We start from the raw sequence: 13891 nt of genomic DNA, 5'->3' as shown, positions 1-13891 counted from the left end.
TGTAGTCATGATAAACTTGAAAGACATAAAATGATTTACAAGATTAGTGGTAAATCTGTGTTTTCTTGTGCTGGTTCATAAATGTATAGAAACGGGTTAGGCTTGATTGTTTTTCCAATGCACCATTTTGCTGTTTTGTGTCCTTATTACGGAACATGGTATATGTATAGGGAAGTGGTGTGTGGAACATTATTTCACCTTCTTTCCTATGCACAACCTCATACCTCAATAAATCTCCAGGTTTTGCAAGTTATATGGAGTTTGCTGGAGTTAATGCTGTTGAACCTCAGTGGTCGATCATGTCTGAATTCCCGCTACGTCATGCTATGCGAGCGTTTTCCACTGACTCATCAAATTTCACTCACCCCATCACAGTGAATGTGACAAACTCAAAGGAAATCAACGAAATTTTCGACAATATAAGTTACAGCAAAGGTGACTTAGCTAAGAAATATTAATTTATCAATACCCACTACTATCATACACTTAGCTATTAACCCATTCCATTATACCCTCAATGTCTAGACAGTTAAACTTACGTCAACCACTTACCCACCACACCATACATACCAAGCTAACTCCAAACACACTGACGCTGAACATGAGGTTGTAGGGTAGTCAGACCTACTGAAATATTCTGCAGTGAATTACAACCAGTCAGTTAGAATTGTTTTATTCAAAGTGTTTTGTTTCATACATAAGGTGTATAAAACAGAACACTTGTGTAGTCATGTTATAACAACTGCCGTTGCTACACCACGTGATGAGGAATAGCTTTTATTTATTTATATATAAGACTTATACACAACACCACTGTACACTTACAACTTAACCTATAACCCCCACCTACAGGGGCTTGTATCATCTACATGCTTGCTGATCTGCTTGGAAAAGTTTTCTTTCAAGGCGTGAACACATACTTGAACACATATAAGTTCGACAATGCAGAAAACTCTTACCTGATCCAAAAAGTTTCAATAGCAGCAAGGAAAAGTCACCCAGATATTGATATTCAGGTTAGAATTATAAAGTTTATGTTCTTCTGCATTCATGTCAACTATTTTCTAACAAATTTAAAGTATGTATTTATGTATTTGGGTAAAAGAACGACTGTGAAAAAAATCACTTTGTAGCGTACCTCGCAATAGGACATCAACTACAGTAGAATCATTTTGTGTCGATTTTTCAAATGTTTAATGACCATTTGTTGCTATTTTATGTTTGTTCTTCACTGCAAGTTTCTCGTTGCAAAATGTATGATTTCTATTCCAGGCGATGATGAAAACATGGACCACACTTCCTGGCTTCCCATTGGTTGATGTAAATTTGAATGGAAACAAGGTTTAACCAATCACTGAACAAAGTTCTAAAATATTTATTCCTGCTTTTTCTAAAAACTTTTTGTACATTGTAATGAGGGCAGAAAAGAAAGGTTTTTTTTGTTTATGAAGATGGAATAGAACATTAAGTAACAATTTTACCCTTGTCCTTAGTTTGTGTGGGAGTAACAGTTTCATTTTAAGTGTTCGTTGTTGTTGTGCAGTTACTGTAGTAAAGTAAAAAGCCTAATACTTTAAATATTCCCTTTATAGTTGTCTGTGTCGCAATCAAGATTTCTCTACCCAACTTCCGACGCTCAAGTATCTAGCTCCTCCGTGTGGCATATTCCTCTATCTTACGTCACGGATGTTGACCCCATGCACCCGACGAAGGTCCTGCTCGACGCTGAGCATGCGGTGTTCACGCTACCACAATCTGTGCAGTGGGTAAAATTAAACCACAACCAAACAGGATATTACCAGGTACATTATGACTTGGTAGCATTTGTTAAACAGGTATATTCCATATTCCAATTGAAAAGAAACACCAAAAGGCACCCAATATGTTACTTCATAATTCCCCAATAAATTACTTCATTTTTCAACAGCCCTAATCATTGCTATTTCATGTAATTGCAAAAAAAGCAGTGCCTATTTGGTCCTATGTATCTAACTCTTTTTTCGTGTTTGTGTATAAAATGTGTATAAATATGCCAACACTATCAGGATATTATTATTTATTTTTAGTCTATAACAAACAATTTTGTAAAACATTTGCTGTTTCATCCTCCAATATATTTTATACCAAAAACCTTATTTTTCCGTCACTTTTTATAATTAATTTGTACAAGCTTCATTATGCAATACCAATCTGTATTGACAGGTCAATTATGATGCAGCAATGTGGTCACAATTAATTAACGCTTTGAACGCCAATCCAAACGCTTTCTCTGTAAGCGACCGTTCTGGGCTGATATCAGATGCATTCGAGGCAGCAAGGGTGGGAAAACTTAATTATAACGAAGTTTTCCGTTTGCTTGGATTTATATCACAAGAAAAGATGTACGCTCCTATCGTGACCGCTGTTAGTGGGTTACGGTATATTAGCCATATACTCAAGTAAGTTGGGGTTTTACTCTGAAGTAGTTCTTGTTTGGTGTAGCTGACAATTTAGAAAACCTGTAGGGTTCAGTGGGTTAGAGCAATTGCTTTTAAGTGTCTTCCACAAGGACACATACGCCTAATACAATCGTAGCAGCATCGAGGCTCAATTCCAAAAGCTGTGGGCTAGAGGCAGGCGGACCAACCAGTTTGCCACTGTGCCGAACTCTTGCAGCATTGTAAACAATATATTGGTTACAATTAACCTTTCACAGTGCAATAAATACCATGCATAGTAGCAGCTGAAAAAAAGTTATTTGAGTAAACTTATATTTATGCTTGAAACAGATTAAATTTTAGTTTACTTTCAGGGTTCAACTTGATGAAGAGGCTCATAACCAGCTGTCGAGTTTCACAAAAACTTTGTTTGAAAATCTTTATGACGAATTGTCATGGAAGAATCGAAGCTCATTCAACCGTAACCAAATGAAACTTCAAACTACCATCACTAGTGTGATGTGCAGGTAACGTTTTATGACATTTCTAATCGCTTATAATTCAAAATAGTTAATAATTTAAGAAAAACATTTTTTTATGAAAATAATTTTTTTTCTTGTTCTGTCAAAGTTTAAACTTTTTTATTCAAAGTTGTGAATAGAAATTCAAGCTTGGGAATCCTTCATTTGATTTCTATGTTAGTTTTTAAATTTCTGTCGCAGTGTAAAACACAAGCCCTGCATTGATGAAGCTTTGCTTCGTTTTAAACAATGGAAAGAAGAAGAGAAAGCAATTCCTCCAGATGATGTTCCTATTGTATTTGAAGCAGGTAGATTATGCATACCTAGGTGTAATGCTTGGGTTTGGGGTGATGTCAACCGGATTTTTAAAACGTGGGAATATCCTATGTTTTAGCACCACAGTTTTGAATCTACAACAGCTTTTACAATGCTGTTAGATGTCTTACAAAGAAGCAGAACCAAAGTGTGTTACAATCGGCACATTAATTAATGCAGTTCACTGTATCGCCTATGACCTTGAGTGTAACTGTATTGTATCAAACATATTCCGTAACTTAGGTTTGTGAATGGTTTCCCAGTGATTCCATTATGTAATATTTCTGCAGCATCCTTACACGGAACACTTGAAGACTGGCAACACTTGTGGGAAACCTTTATTAACTCAACTGATCCAAACTTAAAACAGAAGATTTTGCTAGGCATGGCACAAACAACTCGACTTGACAAAATATTGTTTCTACAATCTGAGTTTCTTAAAGGGGAAACTATTCGTTCTCAAGTATGTATATTCAGCTTGGCAGTGAGCATGAGGTGTAGACTACCTGTTTATCTGGTGTATAAGAAGACACTCTTGTAACATGTTATAACTTAACAGTGACCATGAGATGTAAGGTTCTGTATAATATATGGAAAACACCCATGTTATAACTAGATGGTGAACATGAAAACTCTGTATATTATGGTTTATAATGTAACTTGGGGTAATTACTAATTAGACAACTCAGGCCTAAACACCGGGTCACTGGGTGTGCCTATTTGTAAGACCCCTGCCATATACAATAACTAACTCTAGCTGTTTAACACTTTGCACCCAGGATGCCCAAACGCTTGTTTCTGGATTGACAACAAACTTAGTTGGTGGAACAATAACTTGGAGGTTCGTGAAGCAACATTGGGAGCAAATTGTTGAAAAAATCTCCATATCTGGTTTCGCTATGCGGTCAATTATTAAACTGTGTTTAGGTAAGTACTGTGGTGTAATTTTAATTGTGTTTTTCTAGGTCTTAGTTCATATGTTGTATATACATTGATATGTTGTGTACAACACTATAGCTAGCTCACCATTAAGCTCAAATGGTGCGGTACATCTCAGTAAGTAGTCAAAACCTACTGAATTTTAGCCAAACGTCTGAAAAGGCAAATTTAAATTGGGCAGCAACAAGTTTCTTCGGTAGTTGAAAATAGTAAAAATACCACATTCTAAATACTTTATTTAAATTGCTTTCACTTCTTGTTAGATTTAATCACGGACCATGGAGAAGTGGAAGCAGCCAGAAGTTTTTTCATTTCCAAGGGAATCGGTGAAATGAAATCTGTGCTTCGAAATTTGGAGAATTCCGCAGTTAACGCATACTGGGCTAAAACAAGATTGCCGGAAGTGAAGCTTTGGTTGAAAGACCAATCCAGAAGCAGAAGACCCTAATTTATTTCCATTTTTATAATGTTTTATTTGCAGATTTTAATGTACTTGTAGTTTTTTGCAGTCTTGTTGCAAAGAGTTTTATTTGCAATTTTTGTTAATTTTGACCGTTTTTACTGAAGATTTTACTAAAACTATAATTTTGTTTTGAGTCTAGCTTTCATCTTCACTGCAATTATGAGCAGAGCAGAAGGTTTTATGTGATGCCAGATATAGTTATGCAAAGTTTTTATGTTTTTGTTCTTTGTTGTAAATGTTATTGAAAAAAAGAAATTGTTTTCTGCTTCCTAAATTATGCTGTTAATTATCGCCTTCAATTTACAATTTCATTTTTTTTTTGCTTGTTAGATTTTGCTGTATGTTATCAATGCATTATTTAAGTCAGTTTTAAAATTGTATCATCTTTCTAATAACCTTCAGTGCCATTTTTAAACTTTGTTGTGGTACGTCACCAATTCATTATGTGACAATCTCTGCTGACAAAAGATCAGATGTTGCCCATTTGTGCCTATAGATTTTAGTGTCATATTTGCACCATTATTTCGTTTTCTTTGAAGATTTTTTGAGTTGTGTCTGTATTTTAAGGGTCCGTGCAATTAAAAACGGTATACGGTTTAATACGCGAATTCTTAAGTGGTTTCGTCATTTAAATATACTTGCATTTATTCTATGTAAAAAACTCCCCGCTCCAGTTAAAATAGTAGCTGATGGGCACCAGACCGTGCGATGACGTCATATGTTGACGTCGATCAGCTGATTCCATCAACAAATCGTAGGATGTGTCTTAGCTACGTAAGTAATGACGTTTTTTTACCAAGTGGGCGACTAAAACTTTAAGTAAGCCGTAGTGTTTGTTGACTCATCTTATGAAGGTATTTAAAAATACGTAACACCTTTGTGTGCATTGCATAAACTGCAAACGCATTGTCAGTGTTGTGCAACCTCTTTATAGTGTTGTAAATTTCACGCAGGTCGTTCATGGTTTAAAGTAGTTGTGTCTTACTGGCGTTTATGTCATTTTTGAATACAGCTTCAACCTATTTTTATGTTATGGTATGATTGTTTTTTTAAATAATTGTCAGATTTTATCAATTAGTCTTATTAACCTATTTCTTTTATATTACTGAATGTTTTTACAGTTTTTGGCACCTAGTCAGGGAATTTAGCTCTCTGGGGATAATAGTAGAAAAAACAATGAACATAGTTTGAAAATGAAGCAACACGGTCCGAAATATATCAAACAATACGCTGTCGGAATTATCGACTACAGTTCCCAATATGGCGGGGAAAATCGGCGTAGCTTTTCCTACTCAGTCAGCAACATAATGGGAGAACCTCAGATCTTCCCTAAGTATGGTGACTTCACACAAGCCGCTGTTATGAGAACTTATGGGCCTTGGTGGGAGAAATGTAGCTCGCCAAGTTTTAAGAAAGATCATAGGCCGAGGTTAGTTGTAAAATTGGCTATGCTTATGGTGGTCAGTGGCATTTATGCAGTTCTCATATGTATCATTTCTCAATTTGACAGCCAATAATTAAGTGTTTCTATGTTTTTTTTCAGTCTTATTTAGAATTGATGTTTTTATGTATGTCTGAACAATTATTACTCACAACAAGATATAGCATTGATTACTTAAGAGTTGTTTCCATACTACATATTTTTGCAATACCACTATTATGCAGCTTTCATTTTCCCGTAAAATTTTCTCACACCCTTTATTAACTTGTGCTTATACTACAGAGCTTTCCCATTCACAAGTCAGGATTACATTGATGTTGTATTTGACCAAGCTGTCTACCCATGGTCCATAGCAATATATGAAACCTACAACCCAGGATCCTTGGTCAGAATATTAGCATTATGTCAACGATTTCCAAAACAAACAGCTAAAAGGTTGGTTTACATACAGGATATTAAAATATGCACGTCTTAGTAAACTATTTTATTCCTATTTAAAATTCAAGTTACGGAATGTAAAAAGTTATTCCCAATAAAACCAAAATATTTCCTGTACAGTGTAAAAATTCCCAATAAAACTAAAAAATATAGCTGTACAATGTATAAAGAAGGAATTCTTTTTGAGTTATTTTTTGGAGACAATTTATATTTTCAAATTTATGTAATTTTTCAGTACAGATAATCAAAGTCAAAAGTGCAGTATTATTATATTATGGGTTGCTGACTGCTGTGGTTATGACATCATAGTGACGTGTGTTTGTAATGTATGTATATTGTGTCAGTGCACATTTCCTGAATGATGTAATGTGCCACACGTACATCACTGTGTCACATACTCACATATGTTGTTGTTATTATAGTAAGCAGCAGTTTGATATCAAATATACTTGTTGTTAAAGCCAAATCTTTCCCTCTATATATAAATACTGTATAATTACTATTATATAGTCACCATAAAATCTAAAGTCATTTAATTGCAACAAGATATAACCATACAATACCACAAACAGTAGCTGAGAAGACTTACATCGTGCATGGACGCATATTCCGATGTTATTACTTTTAGTGCATTGTTACCAACGAACCTGTTAAGTTACTATGTCCGTCTATGTGTACCTGGATTATTTACATATTTTGGAGTGTAGACTATATTGTAGACTATGTACAGTGTACACCTAGAAAAAATATATATATTTTATATATATTGGAATGTAGACTATGTGATTATTTGCATACGGTATCATAATAAATTCCAGGACATGCCCTGTATACGTTAAGCACCTATGAACTTATGATATCACACAATACTTCATTTCATTTCCCCAGTGATAAAAACAACAACGTGGGTACGGATCCGGACATACAAGGGAAAGCAATTCCTCTTCCTTTAACCAATGGTTTCACGCATTGGGAGGTTCTATGGGACAACCCGCATCCACAGTCCAACCTTCCTAATGAAGCTCGGATGTTCGCTCCCATCCTCCGAGAGATTAAACATCGGAGCAGGATTATAAGACTCGAGTTCTGCCATTCTCATCTTGATTATTACGCTGAGTTGGATGCAGTTGAACTCACAGGTTGTCATGTCAGGACTTATCTATTGTATGTTGCTATGATGTATTGGCTTTGCATCCTTCCAAATTAAGCTTAAGTCTATTTACGTTTTACATATGTTAAGTATTGCAACTTTGACAGACTCCGAACTATTCAGGTCCCACACCCTAGATGACCAAACGATCTAGTGTCACCTTATGAACCTAGCCAAGCCAACTGTATAAGTAAACTCCCGCAGTCAGGTCCCACCCCCTATCAGGACGCCTAATGAACCTAACCTACCGAACCTAAGTTTTTTCAGGCCGTTTGCCAGGCTGCAACAGTGAATTTCAAGCTAATTTATTATTTTAAAATGCTCATCCCAAATAAATAGCATTTTTAAGAACATAATTCTGCGTATATTTCCTTGTATTGGAAACATACATTTGTATCTATTACAGGCACGCTTGAGTTCAGCGGCTCATCTGCCGTTGATCCCCCTAGTGGCTCGTTAAGTAACATGAGGATCACTCAACCATCAACATCCACGATGACTCCATCCTTTAGCTCCGAGGATCTTATTTTCTCCGAATCAAAGATTGATTATTCACTTTCCTCCAATGTTGATCCTGAACCTCCATCAGAAAGTGGTAACTTATAAGGGACACTAATTTTAACATTCCTTTAAATTTTTGCATTGTATTAAATACTTTTGCATTAAAATAAAATACATATGTATTCATTTACCTATATAGAATCGGCTTCAGTTTCACCATATTTAATCTTAACCTAATACTTTCTCTAGTTCTCCCTTCATTCTGTTAAAGCTTGAGGCTCATTTATTCTTAGTGTTTAGGATATCGGTGTAAAAACACTAATAATTTTATAACAAGAAACACAAAACAAACTAAGTATCATTTCACCGAGGCAGATGCTTCATGTTCAGAAGAGGAAGAGCCAATCCAATTCTCTCATCCTGGAGGAATGTTTAGTCTCCTCCCTGCTGAGCTGACGAGCAAGATCTTTAGCTACCTCCCGTTTCCGGACATTTGTCGAGCTGCTCAAGTCTGCTCCGTCTTCCACGACCATAGCTACGACCCCTCACAACTCACCTGCCTTAATCTTCACACCTACTGGCACATGGTTAATGAGAACACACTCAAAGGCATCGTGAACCGTTGTCAAAATGGCTGCACGGTTCAGACCCTCAACATGCGTTGGGTTGGTGGTGGAGATATCATTTCTCCCGACCATTTTAACTGGTTCTTTAGGTCATGTAACTTGTCCTCTCTCTCCTACCTAGATGTTGGCTCTTCTCCGTGCATCACTGACGAGGTTCTTACTACAATGACAGCAGTGTTGCCAGGTTTAAATCACCTTAATATTGAATCTTGTGATAAACCAAGCTCCGAAGGTCTTCGAGTGTTACACAAATTAAAACAACTGGAAACACTGAATTTATACAGAACAAAGGTCAGTTTATGATGTCATAAAGGTGGTTGTAAAGTTTACAATGCCAATATAATCAGTTATTGGAGAATTAGGTTAAAATTTATGAATGTACTTGCTTATTTTGAGCTAAAACACTGGTGAACGAAGACACCTATCTTTTAACTCAACAGTAAGCATAAATAACTAAGCGAGGTGAATAAATAACTATTTGTGCCTGGTGTATTAAAAGACGCTAATGTTATATCTCGACGAGCATGCGGTTTAATAATACACCATAACTTTCAATACCAGGTTGATGATGCGGGCATCATATGTGTTCTACACTCCAACAATAATCTTCAAAGCTTAAACCTGGGCAGCTGTCAACAGATAACGGATTATGATAGGTTTGTAGCGTTCATAACCCACATGTTGAAAAACCAATGTCATCAGGTTTAAGCTTATTGGACCAAACCTTCACTTTAGGTTGTGGTATTCCAAGGTAGCATCACGTATTTAAAACCTGGTATATTTTGACCTAACTTTTTTTGGCCTGTGATAAGTCAACATGCCGTTTTAACATTACATTGCCCCCCATTCTTATGAATTTCTTATATTTTAAAGCCTTGTGAGATTTTCAGTTAGTTACCTGAATATTAAAGTAGCCTAAGTACTTAATTCGACAGAATAACATAGAATACCAGGGTGAGAAGATTATTAATGTATGTAAAGTTGTTTCCTAAAATAAATATTTATTTGATCATTAGTTTACTATAATATACAAGGTCTTCTGTGAGATTATGTTATTATTTAATATTCATATAAAATTGTTGTATTACATATTTAAATTGATCAGTAGTTAACCACAATGTAAATAAATCAATTTTATTTTGTCTTTTCGGTCACAATTCTAGGGTGTTCTGTGAGATAGCTGCCCATTGTAAACAGATGCGAATAATCGATGCATGGCGAGCTCGTAGTTTAACAAGTCGCGGTTTGAATGAGTTGGCGAAAAATTGTCAATTCTTGGAAGAACTTGACTTTGGATGGTAGGTTGAGTGTGGTCTTCTCACTTCTGATTGGTTGGTTTAAATTCAGTGCTCTTTAAGCTTTTTGGCGGCATCACTAAAATATTAAGTTCAAAATCAAATGTTATTAAATTATTGCAACTTTTAGGTGTGGAACTCTTCAGAGCTCCACTGGTTGTTTCACATACCTTGCAAGATGTTGCCCTAATCTTAAGAAGTTGTTTCTTACTGCGAATCGTACTGTGGCTGATGCAGAGATAAGAATGTTAGCTGAGTATTGCATCAAATTAAGGTACATAATATAAAGTTTGTTGATCATATACAGTTTATATCATCTACAAATTCCCTTTTGTGAAATCTAAAAATGGTTTAAAATAGTTTATAAATAAAATATGTTTTGGAAAACGCTGATGTCAAATTATATCTTATGCTATGGCACTGTGGCACCATCGTTGCCGCGTGTTTAAAAAACTTTAAAAATCTCCAGTATGTATGTATGGGGGCAATGTAGTTCCCATGCGTGCAAACAAATTGGCAAGGTAATATATGAGGTGACGCTTATTAATGAATTTGGCCGAAACCTCACCTTGGGAAAGGTTAAACAAATTCAACAGTTAATCATATTATTCGTGCTTCCCTGTCTTTTATTCATAAACCTAACAAATTGATTCAATATTTTTCTTCTCTTTAGACAACTTGATATTTTGGGTACGCGACAAGTGTCAGTTGCCGCTGTAGAGTTGCTCCTCCACCAGTGCAAAGATCTTCAATTTCTTGATCTTTCCTTCTGTTTTTCTTTCACTGTGGACGTCGTGAACCGTCTGCGAACGATGTTTCCTGGCGTGGCGATCAAACGCAGTTTTCAGGAGTGATATTTTACACCCCTATATTATTTTTACCTTTTTTTAGACAAACTAGTGAAATGTAGGAAAAGATACGGCCGTGTTGCGTTTAACTTCTGCCTTATTTGTGTTTGTAAAGACAACTTGTTGTCGGTGTTTGTTGTCTTTCTGTTTTCATGGTGAGTTTTTTTTTGTGAGATTTTATCTTGGTTTTGCACACGCCGCCAGTTTCAGTATTTTTCTGCAAGAAAATATATTTTAGTTTAAAATAAATACCCTATACCTCGGTTGTTGCGTGAAGAAAAACTTGGACCATCGCTGTAGCGGTTAGAGAGTTCGCATAATACTTGATCCAATATTTTGTACACGCGCAGTGGCGTTGCGGCGCCGGCGTTATAAAATCCGTACCAAAACTGATCCGAAACCGGATTGCATCGAAACTGCTTTCATTATGGGTATATGTATCCTTGGGCAAGACAGATAGCCCGAATTGGTACAACCCAGTCGCCACTACTGATTTGTGAAAATGTCAGCACTTTCGAAAATCTTCTATAAAGTGACAATAAGTCTTTTCCGCCCTAAGTATTGCCCGTCATGCGAGAAAAAACTATCATTCATTCAACCCGTTTGTCTGCGTCGTGATTAGTGCCGGATACAGATATTTAAACACCCGTGCCAGCAAACAGCTTAACTATCCATGGAAAATGGCCAAGAATCTGAAGGATTATCACTGCATATCACGCCCAGATGTCTGTCTCAAAAATGCAATAAATAACCGCAGGCTTCATAGACTTGACTGCTGTTTTCAGGATTTCTGTTTATCAGAATCCGTGCAAATATTAACCCTAAACGAACCCGGATAGCGAAAATACACAATTCCAATACGTGCTTGTGTCCAAGTCTGTTGTCACAACTTTGTGCTAAAACCACAGTATTGACTTCTAAACCAGGAAGTTCAGAAGTTAGATATTAAATTTTGAAACGACGGGACGTTATTGAGTTGGATTGTATCTCCTTCGATTTAACCACTGGCACCAAGTATCTCGCACTTCAAGTTTACAGTTGCCTATAAGTATCCAATATCGGTGGTTTATGATCCCATGGTTAACCATACGATTCCCGTTAAAACAAGGTTGGAAATACCTCATGCGCTTAGCAGGTAATCTTTTATAATCCGATTTCTTGTTGCACGATCCTGATACCTATAACGCACGCACCCTGATACGTGTAATGTTGGCAACACGTAAGTTAGAAGTCGTGTCTGTATAAACTTCAGCACCTTGTCAGTTTTGTGGACATATTTCATTGGTTTCGTTTGCTATGCAGCAATTAGGGTGACGGATCGTTCCACTGGGTCGTGACGTCGTTTAGGGTCACGTGATGCATAATGATGAAATGAAATGATAAGTTCGTGCAGATGTAATCAAAAAGTGTAAAAACATTACATTGGTTATATTTTCTGATTGGACGATACATAAATACCAAACCAGAGAACGTTGATGTATCATACCAGGGTCAAAATTACGTGGCAGTGTTAATTAAGGGTAATAATAGGCTTTTCGGGTACGTAATACAGCGCGTGTTTTTATTTTCTTTTATCGCCCCATTTGGCAACAAACATAGAATATTTACAAACGTATTTAACCGTATCTATACGACTCTAAAATAACATTAGTAGGCCTATTTGTTAAATGTACGCGATTTGGAAATGAGCAATATTAAAAAACATTATTTATCTACCCCACAGTAATATATAAATTTAGATCAGCCTAAACATAGAAAAATGGAGGTTCTGTTACAAAAGTTACAATATCTGAGTAAACTTGTCGTTTCCGTTTTGTAACCACTGCCCGTCAGGTCACGGTTGAGTTTACGGGATTTCCCCTGCAATTTATAACATAAATTTAAGAGCAGTGGTTCGTGTGAACGCTTCAGTTCGGTTGTGTGCATCGTCGTTGGCGGTTATGGTAAAAGTGACCTGAGATACTGTCGTTTGAGGTTGACGTGATAGTTCAATATATGCTGTTGTTTTCATATATTTGTATATGGACTGTTGCTGTATGCGTATTATAAATCTTTGCGGAAATTTCTGAAAGTTTAGTTCTTGGAAGGAAGACGTTTGACGTTCAATTTTTAAGAAAGTTTGGGTTTAAAAAAAAAAAAATTGGGGGGTAAAATTTTATTTAATTTTTTAAGGTTGCTCACTTTCTGCATTTTATAAATCTGAGTGAAAGTTTCTAAAATTTACTTATTACAGAACAGCAGAGGTTCGACGTCCGATTTTATAGGAAACATGTTTAAGTTTGTTTGTTTACTTGGAATAATTCTGCTCGCCGAGATGCGCCTTTCTGAAGGAGGTAATATTCTTGATTTCTTACACGTTTATGCATCAAAAGATAGAGGTTTATCAGACACAAAAGCAATTGATATTTTTGCTTCAGTAGTATTTTTAGCGTGTTTTACCGACTGTCGTTATTTTTTATTACCCTTTTGTTCGCTGGTTTAGTTTGATTTCTTGTCATACGTTTTTAGTTACACGTGTTAATCGGTTCCTTTTAAAGAAAATCTCAAAAAACTATGTATCTTCTTACCCCTTATAAAACCTCCTTTACAAAACAGAAAAAAGAAACTTCTTATATAATATCGTTTTTAAACCTGTCAATAAATAAACTTATCATCTTTACAATTGTAGCATCACCGGCACACAGAAGAGATATTCGTTTCCTTTCCGGTTTGCGTAGAAGACTGTTGACATCAAATATTATCCAGTCGACCACCAGTATACACGTTATACTACACCACCGCGATGCGGTGCGTTACTTTCGCATCAGATTCCCGGTAAATATTTTGAATGAATTAGGTTGTTTATATCATTGTTTATATACGGATTTTAATTACTATATATACTAAAACAGTATTTCGCGGAGTTAAATAAGACACGCATTTTATAATAAGTTTAAA

The 13891-nt window shown here is 35.9% G+C and overlaps 3 protein-coding genes and 1 long non-coding RNA gene across 9 annotated transcripts in view; 3 read left to right on the top strand and 1 right to left on the bottom strand.

The window, feature by feature from the left end:
- The window catches only part of LOC100175231 (endoplasmic reticulum aminopeptidase 2-like), an 11846-nt gene extending 6572 nt beyond the window's left edge, over window positions 1-5274 (top strand). For 4 of the 6 annotated variants that reach the window (XM_026837241.1, XM_026837240.1, XM_026837238.1 and 1 more), the window contains exons 10-18: window positions 853-1016; window positions 1273-1341; window positions 1593-1802; window positions 2203-2438; window positions 2792-2944; window positions 3140-3246; window positions 3544-3716; window positions 4033-4180; window positions 4456-5263. In XM_026837241.1, coding sequence (XP_026693042.1) covers window positions 853-1016; window positions 1273-1341; window positions 1593-1802; window positions 2203-2438; window positions 2792-2944; window positions 3140-3246; window positions 3544-3716; window positions 4033-4180; window positions 4456-4640 — 1445 coding nt within the window. In that variant the 3' untranslated portion in view covers window positions 4641-5263. Of the gene's footprint in view, window positions 1-240; window positions 436-852; window positions 1017-1272; window positions 1342-1592; window positions 1803-2202; window positions 2439-2791; window positions 2945-3139; window positions 3247-3543; window positions 3717-4032; window positions 4181-4455 lie in introns of all 6 variants that reach the window. The other 2 variants (XM_026837239.1, XM_026837242.1) reach the window with 2 other exon arrangements.
- Window positions 5275-5776: 502 nt separating this feature from the next.
- On the top strand, window positions 5777-11217 carry LOC100177543 (F-box/LRR-repeat protein 4). The gene is made up of 9 exons (XM_026837244.1): window positions 5777-6084; window positions 6379-6531; window positions 7423-7673; window positions 8091-8279; window positions 8561-9102; window positions 9373-9467; window positions 9975-10109; window positions 10237-10380; window positions 10780-11217. The coding sequence occupies exons 1-9, from the start codon at window positions 5849-5851 to the stop codon at window positions 10958-10960; spliced, it is 1926 nt and encodes a 641-aa protein (XP_026693045.1). The 5' UTR covers window positions 5777-5848; the 3' UTR covers window positions 10961-11217.
- On the bottom strand, window positions 9824-10367 carry LOC113474798. Its single transcript, XR_003396487.1, has 2 exons — window positions 10277-10367; window positions 9824-10185 (listed from the first exon to the last, which is right to left on the bottom strand). It is a non-coding gene; the product is annotated as an uncharacterized LOC113474798 (long non-coding RNA).
- Window positions 11218-13166: 1949 nt separating the features above from the next.
- LOC101243296 overlaps window positions 13167-13891 on the top strand; it is a 5897-nt gene continuing 5172 nt past the window's right edge. The window contains exons 1-2 of the mRNA XM_009862214.3: window positions 13167-13287; window positions 13623-13768. Coding sequence (XP_009860516.1) covers window positions 13224-13287; window positions 13623-13768 — 210 coding nt within the window. The 5' untranslated portion in view covers window positions 13167-13223. The remainder of the gene's footprint in view (window positions 13288-13622; window positions 13769-13891) is intronic.

Source organism: Ciona intestinalis, chromosome 12, assembly GCF_000224145.3.
Source record: "Ciona intestinalis chromosome 12, KH, whole genome shotgun sequence".
Lineage (NCBI taxonomy): Eukaryota > Metazoa > Chordata > Ascidiacea > Phlebobranchia > Cionidae > Ciona > Ciona intestinalis.
This window is presented reverse-complemented; position numbering and strand designations above follow the sequence as displayed.